Source organism: Neomonachus schauinslandi, chromosome 14 (genome assembly GCF_002201575.2).
Source record: "Neomonachus schauinslandi chromosome 14, ASM220157v2, whole genome shotgun sequence".
NCBI lineage: Eukaryota > Metazoa > Chordata > Mammalia > Carnivora > Phocidae > Neomonachus > Neomonachus schauinslandi.
The window spans coordinates 56,660,166-56,671,840 of NC_058416.1; the positions used below are offsets into that span (position 1 = coordinate 56,660,166).

General features: G+C 46.5%; 1 protein-coding gene across 1 annotated transcript; it reads left to right on the forward strand.

Moving 5' to 3' along the window:
* The first annotated feature begins 2,654 nt into the window (after positions 1-2,654).
* LRRC30 (leucine rich repeat containing 30) lies at positions 2,655-3,560 on the forward strand. Its single transcript, XM_021686200.1, has one exon. The coding sequence runs from the start codon at positions 2,655-2,657 to the stop codon at positions 3,558-3,560; it is 906 nt and encodes a 301-aa protein (XP_021541875.1).
* The last annotated feature ends 8,115 nt before the right edge of the window (positions 3,561-11,675 follow it).

Consider the following 11,675-nt stretch of genomic DNA (forward strand, 5'->3'; position numbering starts at 1 on the left):
AATGACATTTTAACTTGGCTTTTCCTACTTGTGCTGGGGACGGTTAACACCAATTTATGTAGTTATTTCTAAGCATGTAATTACGTAGTCATTTCTTTACCTGTGTTCCTTCCAGTCCTACCCCCTAGCAACTTGAAAACAAAAATCCATATCCTGGCCATATTGATTCCATCTTTCTACAAGGTTAACCATAAGCTGTCTTATTATGGTTCCAGCTTGGGCTATGGAGTCCAACTAACTGGGTTTGAATTCTGGTTTTGCCTTTGACCCAGATACTTGAATTTGGGCAAGTGACTTGATTGTGCCTAAGTAACCTCTCTATCCTCCCTTCCTCATTTGTAAAATTGAGATGATTTTAATACCCATCCTGCTTGCACAGTGCCTAGTGTTGTGCCTTTAAAAAAAAAGATTTTATTTATTTATTTGACAGAGAGAGCGAGAAAGCACAGGCAGGGAGAGTAGCAGAGGGAGAAGGAGAAGCAGGCTTCCCGCTGAGCAGGGAGCCCGATGCGGGGCTCGATCCCAGGACCCTGGGATCATGACCTGAGCCGAAGGCAGATGCTTAACCGACTGAGCCACCTGGGTGCCCCCCTAGTGTCATGCCTTTCACATAGTAAACATTTGATAAATTATTGGCTATTGATAAGTGCTTAAAAAGTATTTATCGGAAAAGAACATGTTAAGAGGAAAGAGAGGAATTACTACAAAGAAGAAAGCTGTTGATTCTTGCTTAGGCCATCTCAGCTCCCATATTTTGGGAACCCTAACATAATTTCTCATGCTCGTAGAAGGAAAGAGGAAAAGAGGATGAATACGTTTTGTTTTTTTTTTAACAGCAGAACCCTGTTGTCAGATAAAAGTTACATATATTAGGCATAGTATGCTCCTAAAACTTAGGGTACAAATTTAGCACATTACCTCCCTCACCCCCACCCCACTCCACCCCAGGTAATAGCTAGAACACTCAAGTACTCCATTAAAAAAAATGTCCAAAGTATCCACCTTTGCCTTCCCAGGGGTTTGTGGCGTGGGTCAATGCCAAGCAGAAGGAGAAATGGCCTTGCATTGTTTTGTACCTCCTTCTGATGCTCCCACCCAGAGGTTGGCCGCTGTGTGGATGGACCTGCAGGTTCCCCAGGCACCGCCCAGCCGGGGCTCAGCTCCAGCTCCTGGCTTTGTGGTCACAGCTCTGGGAGCACGGTCATAGGACAAGCATCACTCTCCAGGACCCCCAATTGCTGTGCCGAGGGCTGCAAGCAAAAACCACACACTTCCGGACCAACCAGCCTTTGCTCCAGACCGCAAGCCCTTTTCCAGAGCCTGGATCCTCACCCTTGCTATCTCTTCTCTCCTTAATCACTACCTAGTTTTAGGATTTTTCATCTATGCAAATGCGTCCGCCTCCTCCTCCACCATTTGCCAGGGCTGCCGTAACTAAGCCCCACAGAGTGAGTGGCTTAAACAACACAAGTTTATTTTCTCGTCCTTCTGGAGGCTATAAGGCCCAGATCAAGGTATCAGCAGGATTGGTTGCTTCTGAGGCCTTTGTCCTTGGCTCACAGATGGCTGTCTCTTCCCTGTGTCCTCACATGGCCCTATCTCCAAATACAGTCACATCTGAGGTACGGGTTGGGGGTGTGGGGTTAGGACGTCAACATTTGAAATCTGGGGGGACAGTTTTCAGCCCATGATGCCAATAATTAACTCTACATACCTAGAGGTATAAATTAACTGTTTTAATTCAAGAAAGAGTGTGTTGAAGGAGGGAGAGAGGGAGGGAGGGAAGAGAGATTGATCGGTTGAGCTCTTCAAGGACAGTGGGCACCCTGTGCTAACCTTACTAAGACAGCCACTCAAGTGGCTGTTCAAGACATTTAAAGCGTGCCTTACTCCACCCAGAAGCCCAGAGTGAAACAGATGACTGAAGAGTGTCTCTGGTTGAAATGAGCGTGGGGCGTCTAGGCCCCTTCACTCTCTCCTCACTGAGTCACCTGTGATAAGCACCGTGCAGAAACCTTTGGCCCGGAGGATTGCAGGTGTCCAGGCTCCTCCCATGACTTTTTCACAACCATGCAACTCAACAAAGTTTGAAACGGGTGTGTACCATATCATCTGACCATCCCTGCCATTGGAAATGTATTCTGTCACTAGCGTTCCTGAAGCTCACGGTCACTCTGAAGGGGTCCGAATGAGTTCCCGCGGCCACGCACACAGTTTGGCACTTGTACAGTCGGCTTTATTTTTCCACTTTGCTGCTTTTTGGAGATGGGCTGGCTTATCACCTGCTCAGCTCCGATACCCAAGAAAAGCTGAGAAGGGAAAGTTAGATGCAGCCTCCCTGTGACCTCTTTGCACACACCAGGGCCAATAAAACAGAGGCCGAATGACAGTGACAGCTGTCTTGTGGCATTCAGAGGGACTCGAGCAGTTCAGTTCCACAGTCTCAGGGACAAGTATACCATTACAGCCTGGCTGCTCCCAGAGAAGCCACCTAAACCCGCCCTCGGGGCCGGACCACGGCGGGGTGGCTCGGGCCTCTGCGAGGCCCTGCTGAGACTTCTCCGTGAGCTCCCTGCGGGCGACAGCTCGGCTTTCAGCAGCTGGGGGACACCCTCCCAGCCTCCCCAGAGGCCAGTGGGTGAAAAGGAAGGAAGATGGGGGCCAAGCCGTCAAGCGCTCACTGCAGGGACAAGGGCCCCAGGAGGATGGTGCTCCTGCGCGGGAGGCAGCCCTTCTCCCCGTGGGATGACAGCCTGCTCTTGGGAAAGGACCCCCGGGCTCTGCTGAAGCGGGGCATGCACCACGTCAGCTTCAGCCTGGTCACCAAGGGAATGACGGACATCCCCAGCTTTCTGTGGGGCTTGTCTGAGGTCCAGAAGCTCAATCTATCTCACAACCAGCTCAGGGCTCTCCCGCCCGATGTGGGGAAGCTGAGTCGGCTGGTGGTCCTGAACCTATGCGGGAACCGCCTGCGGAGCCTGCCCCAAGAAATCAGCCTCCTCAAGAGCCTGAAGGTCCTGTTCGTGAACATGAACTGCCTGACGGAGCTGCCGGCTGAACTGAGCGCTTGCAGAAGCCTGGAGGTCCTGAGCTTGTCCCACAACTGCCTCTCCCAGCTTCCTGCCAGCCTCGCTGACCTCTCCAGACTGCGGAAGCTGAACCTCAGCAACAACTACTTTGCTCACATCCCCATCTGTGTGTTTGCGCTGAAGGAGCTGGATTTCCTGCACGTGGGCTCCAATCGCCTGGAAAACATCGCCGAGAGCATCCAGTGCCTGGTCAGCCTGCAGATCTTCATTGCGGAGAGCAACAACATCCACTCCTTCCCGCGGTCGCTCTGCCTGCTCACGGGCCTGGAGCTGCTGAACTTGAACAACAATGACATCCAGACCCTCCCGGACGAGCTCTACCTGCTGTGGAGACTGGGGCGGATTGCTTGGAACCCCATGGACAAAGGGCTCCACATTTCCCATAACCCATTATCCAAGCCTCTGCCGGAGCTGGTAGAGGGGGGCCTCGAGATGCTCTTCAGTTACCTCAAGGACAAAAAGCACAACTGACTGGGCACAGCCAGTCGCCAACTCGTGGACACCTGTCGGCTGGGTACTGCTCCAGTCTCAGCTCTCTGCTCTTACTGTTCTTGTTGGTTAGCACTTGCGTTTGTATTTGCTGAATGGTATCGAACACCCATTCTATGGAGGTGTTTGCTTTTACCTCTGTATGTGCCTGAGAAGCCCCCTGATGTGATGTTCATCTCATCCCAAACATAAATGGAAATGGGTCTTGGGTTTTCTCCGAAGAGAAACCGTTCTGACTCTTCCGAGGAGCAGTGGGATTCAGCCCTTGGAATAGGAGGCAGCCGGTCTGATTCAAGGGAACTCAGAAGTCAGATACTTGCTAAGGATGTGCTGTGGGCCCAGTATGGTAGAGGACACTGACACCATCTGGTTTCAGCCCTTGAACTGGCTGCCTGCAGTCAGGGAGCAGCAGCGAGACATGCTTCTACGTCAGCCTTGATCAAGCGTTACTGGGGACCAAAGAGCAGGCTGGAGGACTGCTCTGCTGGCAATGACCGGGTTGGGCAGAGCTTCTCCCCTGAGTTCTGGGGGAAACAACCATAACAAATCTGTCTCTAAAATGATTGTACAGTAACCCTCCAGCTGCTCATGTTTACGTCTGCTGGTGAGTGATGGGAATAGCATGAGGGCTATCAGATAATAAATACAAACCAATTTTAATGCACAGTTTCAACCTTCTTTCCCAATCCCCTGGCACCCACCCTCATATCCCTGAGCTTTTCTAGAGACACCAGCCGATAGTTAAATCATCTGATTCTATTTTCTCGTCTCCTCCCTTACTAGATTTGCCCTTCAGGGGTGAGCTAATAATTGAGGAGGAAAATGGCCAAATGGCAGGAAGGAGGAGGTAAGGTACAGGCAAGTCACACACAAGAAAGTAATTACCCTTTTCACATTCAAAGGAGGGTAATATCTGCCACTTGGCTTTTACACGTGGACATTTTAAAAATGAGTTTGGCAACATTTAAAAGCTCTTTGGACAAAAGGCTCTGTAAAAATATTGTTTGTTTTGCTTTTAATTCTAGGAGTACACAGCTGTTAGATGAACATGGACATTAGGATGAGCAATTATAGAATTCTTGCCACCAGGGTCATTGGATCTTACTGCTGTCACAGCAGCCAAGAGCCAAGAGCCCCTAAGACATAACCATTTATTTTGAGGTAAAGAAATTCCAAAGAAAAGATGGCAGTGAAGAAAGTACAGTCCTTTCAGATCAATGGAGAGCCAACTGCTCAGGTTTGGGGGCTGATTTGTCTACAGAATATAGCAAACGATATCAAGACTTGCTTAATTTCTTAATACCCTTAGTTTAATTTAGTTAAACTTATCTTTCTTAGACCTTTCTCTTCTGTAGGCTGGACACTGGGCTACAAGCTCAAGAGGAATAACGCCCTGCTGCTTCTACCAAGGAACTCATGGTCTGGTGAAAGAGACAGACCCACGTGGGTTTCTACACTATATGGCAGGTCATGATCCCTGCTGAAGGGAAATGTAAGCAAAGGCCACAGTGGACAGTGTAGACTAGATTGAGCCCCGAAGCCTCAGTAACCAAAGAACAGTGACCTAAGGACACGACTGGGGTGAGCCAGTCATCCCCCCCCGTTCACTCCAGCCATCTTGTCCCAATTTCCCACCCCCCACCCCACTCGGGAAAGAGTGGCAAAGTGCTGAGGCGGTGGGTAGCACCCTCTCAGGTTCTGAGCTTAGGCAACTTCAGTGTGGAGCTGCTCAAAGGGGTCCACATAACTTATCCATAGGAAAAGTGATTTTCCCAATGAACCCCCAAGTCAATTTTCCCATCCCTGAAAGAGGGAAGCCAATTCCTGCTGTTAGCATCAGATACCAGAGTTCCATTAGCACGTTCGTGCATGAGCTTTTCTGTTGAACCACTGCAAACAGATCTTACCAGCATTGCTGGGAGGCAGCTGAAGAAGTCCCCTCTAAACGCCCCCTCCTACAGTACCGAGATGTGCGTGTCCCTGCCAGGCACACACAGACACACTCCAGTAGCCTCACCCCCGTTAGCTTGCTGGAGCCAAGGCTATTTAAAGACTTCAGTGGAATTCTTCCTTGACCTCATGACTCAGTGGGACATTATAGGGTGAGCCTTCCTCCGCAGAGCAGAACTGGGCAGATCGCTTACTGCAGCTTTTTGGCTGGAGCACATGCAGCTGTCAGACAAACGCCGGCTTGTGCCAGGATCACGCCTGTTGCTGTCTGCCGCTGAAGAACCACTTGGGCTCACACTAAATTTCCATGACCTTGCACTGGGCAGAGAGGTGGGCCAGGAGAGCAGCACCGAGCTTTTCCGCCGAACCGTCCTTTTATTTCCTCTCCTTGCTTTTTCAGTCACTTGCTCCCACAGTAACTCGACTCCAGGGGAAGCACGGGACCGTATTTTGAAGGTGACCCAAGAGCTGATTATACCTTCTTATAGGAAAAAATTGGTGTCAATTTGGTTGTCCGCTGCCATGCTGCCATTGGTACCTTTCAAAAGTATAGTGGCACAGTTTGCTTTGTTAATGCTTGGCGTGGAGGAAATCATAAAAGTAATCGTAGTTGCCCAATATGCTTTAGATATTGATTCTTTGTGAATGCTCCTTTTTATTGATAAAGGGAAGTGCCGAGCGAAAAAAAAAAAGGTAAACGTGCTTAGTTATTCAAAACACTAACGTGGAGGGAATTTGATACAACCTTCAGTGTCTTTGCTGTCAAATTCTGCAGTTTGCTGACTGACTGAATGCTTCTTGTTTCGCTTTTGTAGTTCTAATACTGCCACATTCAAATAACTCCCAGGTATTTCTAAGGCTTTGGAAATCAAAGAGCTGAGGAAGGCTGCACTGGCTGCCGAGTGTATTTAGCCAAAGAATACGCACTAATTGGGTGCTTGATGTGGGGAGCTGGCGGCCCGCATTCCAATGATATTGTGGTTTTCATGTCACTTGGCTCTCAGTATGGAGCAATCTCAGTGGTGTGTTCAGAAACACCTTCTGAAGCTGTTGCAAACTAGAAGCATACAATTAAGAAAAAATCCTAGGTTCATGGGAAAGTAAGATTACTTTGAAAAGACACATCTGTTTGAGGAATAATACCGCTAAATGCATAAAACTGCTGCACATTAGAAAGAAAAATGAAGTCATTTCTCAGCTTGTTGACTTAATAAATAGTTAATAGAAGAATTGTGCTCCATTCTCAGGCTTTAGTTAATAGACTGCCTGTCTGTAGTTACCTAAGATAGAGTGACTTCAGAGCCGTTCACCTGTATCTCACAATGGAGTCATGCTGGTGCTGGAAAGGGAAAGAGGGAATGCTGTTATTATTTGCAGGGACACACTAAATGAAACCTTTTTCTTTGGTGATGGATTATTGCTTTTTAAGATTCTATTTCATAAGCCTCAAAGCACATACTGAATATGCATTTTGGTAGCTATACATTACAAACAGAGGAAGATTAAAGGACCCTGGGCTTGGTCTCTGGAAAATACAGGCAGGTATCAGCATCCCGAGATTACCGGGTGCATGAAGCTGGCCTGGGGTGCTTCTCTTCAGTAATACGGATGGGCTAGGGAGAGTCTGGACAGAGTCACTGAGGTGCTGTTACAAATGATGAAAGACAGGAGTCCAGAAAATGGTGTAAAAACCAAAAAAGGCAGAAATTCAACCTGCTAGATTTAGCTAAAGTGAAGGTCCTACTCAATTGTTCCATCGATAACTATTTAAGCACCTACGTGTGCTCTATCTTATTACTCCACCAAAGAATTATTTTCAGTACTGTGTGAGATATACTTGAGAAACACAAAATACCCAGCCTGGATGAAATGTGCAACTAAATACCAGTACCCAATAATTATAATTCATCCAAGAACACCAAAATACAACACCTTCAAATATTTTAAGGAAACATAATAAAATTCAGAGAACATGAAAGCTACTATAAACAATAACGGGAACAATCTTGACCTTGTGGAGAAAAGAACTTTTTACAAATGTTCCTTTTAAGTTACCTGTCAAGTTATGCGTTGAATCCAGAGCATTACTAATTAAAGAGAAAAGGACAGCATAGTAATAAAAGGGAAGCAGAGAGGGCTCATAATGAATTTGTAAGAGCTTGGGTGTCATTAGGCAAACATCACTGAAAGCGATTAGCATGAAGCTTGCTATGCAGATTTTTAAAGTAGTGTCAAAGGAATCTACTTGCAAGGAGAGGGCTTATTTTCTGCTGCTTCTGACTCACTCCTTATTTCAGCACAAGACAGAAAATAAAAGATGAACTGGCATCCATCCCCAAAGTGCCAAAGTATTTCCTGATGCTCTGGAGAGATACATACATTGTGAAAGCTACAAGACTAGTGGCTGTCAATGGAACATTATATCATCACCCATGTTCTTTGGTTTCTGGAGTTCCCCAAGAAGCCAGTGTGCCAGGACATGCCACTTAGAGAAGCCTGTGTTCTTCTGTCTCCTGAATGTCACGCCGATCACTCTTGTGCACGCACAGGGGGAGAGACGCTGCAGGTGGTAGGGAGAGCTCTGCACTGACAGCCAGACATGTCAATTGCACGGCACTAACTGCATCGCTTCATCCGAAGACTATGCAGGTGTTGGGGACATGACAAAGGAACAAGATCCCCACCCTCCAGGGACTCCCATATCCGGAGCCAAGAAGATAGGCTCGGCTAAACAGCTAAATGGGAGGAAAACTGCTTTAGTAGATGCGTAAGTGAATACAAAGGCATGCTGGTAAGATTATAGGAGGGGCAGAAGTGTGATGTGATTACAATAGTATGAGGTACACACAATCCGACATGACAGTTATTGAGCTTTGTTTTGCTTTGTCCTTTGGAAAATTTGTGAATCTCACCGTCCCGGAGCAGTCTGCTTTGTAACACCTTTGTGGCATTTTTTTTCCTACCTGAATCTAAGATGTTGGGCGTGCACATGGCCGGAGAGAGGGCATAGCATGATAATAGTGGCACCATGCACCATGGGTTCCAGAGATACTCCCAAGCCTCTCCCTCACCTCATTACAGGCAAGGAGGGTTCTGAAAGGACCCAGGTTGGCAGTGGTCTTCAACACTGACTGCTCATCAGAATTCCCTGTGGAACTTGAAAAAAGAAACCCTCAATTTCAGAGATTCTGATACTGCTGGGTTAAGTGGGGCCTGGGCTTCTTATTTTTAGGTTTTTTTTTTTTTTTTTTTTTAAAGCTCAAGTCAGTAATTGTGTCGCTGACTCTATGCTGAGCAATGCTGATGTAGGCTCTTCCCTGAACGGTGTGATGTGGGACTGTTCAGCCAATGGTGGAAGCTACCCACTGAGATAGGGCAGTAAGGGGTGAGAGATCCTTGACTTTGGCTGGCACAGGGAAACCCTGTTGGTGCATTGTGATGGGGTTCATCTGGGCACTTGTTAAACATCTAGAATCCCAGGTCCGGTTGGTGTACCTTCAGATTCAGGAGGTCCAGGGCAGGGCTTGGCATGGGTAGGTCTGACAAGCACTCCCCATGATTCCTATCACATGGCAGACTGGAGAAGATGTGGGCTAGCAGAATGTGTCCCACTGGAAAATGGGAAAGGCCTTGCATTCCAGACTCAGCTACGACCTAGGTGCTCCTGATTTTCCCGACTGGTTCGGCCATCAGACTTTGAATTCTTTGCTGACTCTTACCTTTGCATCCAAGATACAGAAGATACGCAATGATAATGTATTAAATGAATGAATAGCAAATAAGGACATGAACCCATACACACAGATGACTTACCCTCTCTGGGCCTCAGTTTTTTGTGAAGTGAGGTAATTAAACTTATTTTGACGTGAACTCACTTCAAGCTTCCTTCAGTTTTAAAATTCTGATTGTATTTTGTTTGTTTTTTTGCTTTGTCTTCCCCTATCGAATGTCTCAGTGAATAGACAGCTGAGCTTATAATCATTGTGATTACTCAAGAAAAGCAAAAAAACATTGAGGAGCTTGGTCAAGATCAGTATGAGTGTTTTAATATCTCCTTGCGGCACCATAGAAAATATCATTAATTTTGAAGCAAGTTTGCAGACCTCCAAATTGTCTGGATTCCACCTCTAACTTTTTATTGGATTGGAGGCTCAGAAGAGATAGTCCTGCTTGGCTTTGTTGATTGGTTGATTCAAAACCCCTCCTGTTTTTCTGGAAGATAAAAGATTCGTAATTATCTGTTTTCCATTAAAAACAAAAAGCTCATTGGATTTGGTTCAATAACGTGATTTGGGCACTTCAGGGTGGAAAGATTTCCTCTTTAAAAAAAAGCATTATGTGTTCCAAAGTGTGAATTGAACTCTTATGATAAAATTCATGCCCCCTCCACAGCACTTCTCTGTCCACATATGCAGATGAGTCAAACTTGAATTTTGGTATAAATTTTCAAAAGCGGCTTCTGCAAATGAACCCACATAAGGCTGTAAAATAGCTCTCCCCTTAGTTTCTCTGATTCTTCATAGTGGTCCTCTCTCTGCCTCCACTGCTTTAGTCAAAATCACAAATGGATAATATCTACACTGTGGAAACTGGAAATTAACAACCTGAATTTGTTTTTGAATAAACTTCCTTATAAGAGGGTAAGTTATGGTTGTGTTCGATAAGAATTTTTTTTTTTAAGATTTTATTTATTTATTTGACAGAGAGAGAGAGCGAGCACAGGCAGGGGGAGCTGGAGAGGGAGAAGCAGGCTCCCCACTGAGCAAGGAGCCCAATGCGGGAGTTTATTCCAGGATCATGTCCTGAGCCAGAGGCAGGTGCTATCCCTCTGAGCCACCCAGGCGCCCCCCGATAAGAATTCTTGAATAATTTTGTTGCCATCAGTACTTAGAGAATTAAAAGGGCAGTTTTGGTTTTATCGTCCCAGGCCAAGATACAGAGGACAAGGTTAGGGAGTGTTTTCATTCTGGAAATCACAGAAGTAGTCTAAACAAAGAATCTAGCCAAGAAGGATACAAGTCTTCTTTATGTTTTCATATTTTATATTTTCTTATTATCATGATTTAAATGTCTATCGTAAATAATCTAGAAATCTGTTTAATCTCCCAGAAATGTATATAACATGTTTGTTACAGAAAACTTCTGTTGTTCATCTGACCATGTAGGATGTTGGCTCTAGAAAATTGAGTTTAATCACTTGGTTTGTAAATGAACTTGGCAGGCTCTTCTTATTAATTCATTACTACAAAGAGCATCTTAGTGGACTCTCTCCTATGGCTGAAGGAGGAGACCCACTCTGCGTCTGATAGGTCAAGATGAACAAATGCATTGTTTTATGCCCCGTGAGGCCAGTTGCTTCACAGTCGTCACCCATTGTGCAAAGGCCAAGGATGAATTCGACAAAGCACCTGGCATGTGTGCAGTAAAGTGTCCACTCAGGAGGGCTAGAGTGGTCAAACTCTGCACATTTTAAAGAAAAGCCTGGCCTTTGACCAGTTCCTGGGAAATAACCTCTAAACCCTTGGAGGACCCTGTCTGACCAGTGTCTTTGTATATATACCTGGGCCACACCAGATAGTCTATGCTCACAGGGTGATTTATGGTGTGGCCCTTGGCAACACAGTGCCATTGTGACCTCTGGAGAGGCCAGAGACAGAGGAGCTAAGTCAGCCACACTGGAGGTCCGTGCCTACAGGACAACTGCCACTAAAAACCAACCAATCCCCAAGGCTCAGGTGAGCTCCCCAGGTTGCAGATACTCTGGATGCGTCACACATTTTTGCCGGGAGAATTCAGCACTGTCACACAACTGCAATCGGAGAGGACAGTGGGGACCTTGGGTCGGTCTCTCCTGGGTTCTGCCCTATGCTCCCTAATCTTTGCTGATTTCGACTTGTGTCTCTGCTCTAATAAACCATAACCATGAGCATAACAGATTTTCTGAAGTTTGTCAGTCCTTCTAGCAAATCATTGAACCTGAAGGCGGTCTTGGGGATGCCCGCAAAGCAAGGGTTAGAGAGTAGATTTTCATGAGGAAAGCAAGAGAAGAGAAGCCACAGGCCCTCAGATGCCGCCTCCATGCTGGCTACCTGTGGCAGGTATGCCTTTCTGGGAGAGAACTCACCTCCCTAATTGTTCTCCCTTTTT

Bases quoted from the DNA above. Each gene is read 5' to 3' on its own strand.
- LRRC30 (XM_021686200.1), top strand. From the start codon at position 2,655: ATGGGGGCCAAGCCGTCAAGCGCTCACTGCAGGGACAAGGGCCCCAGG.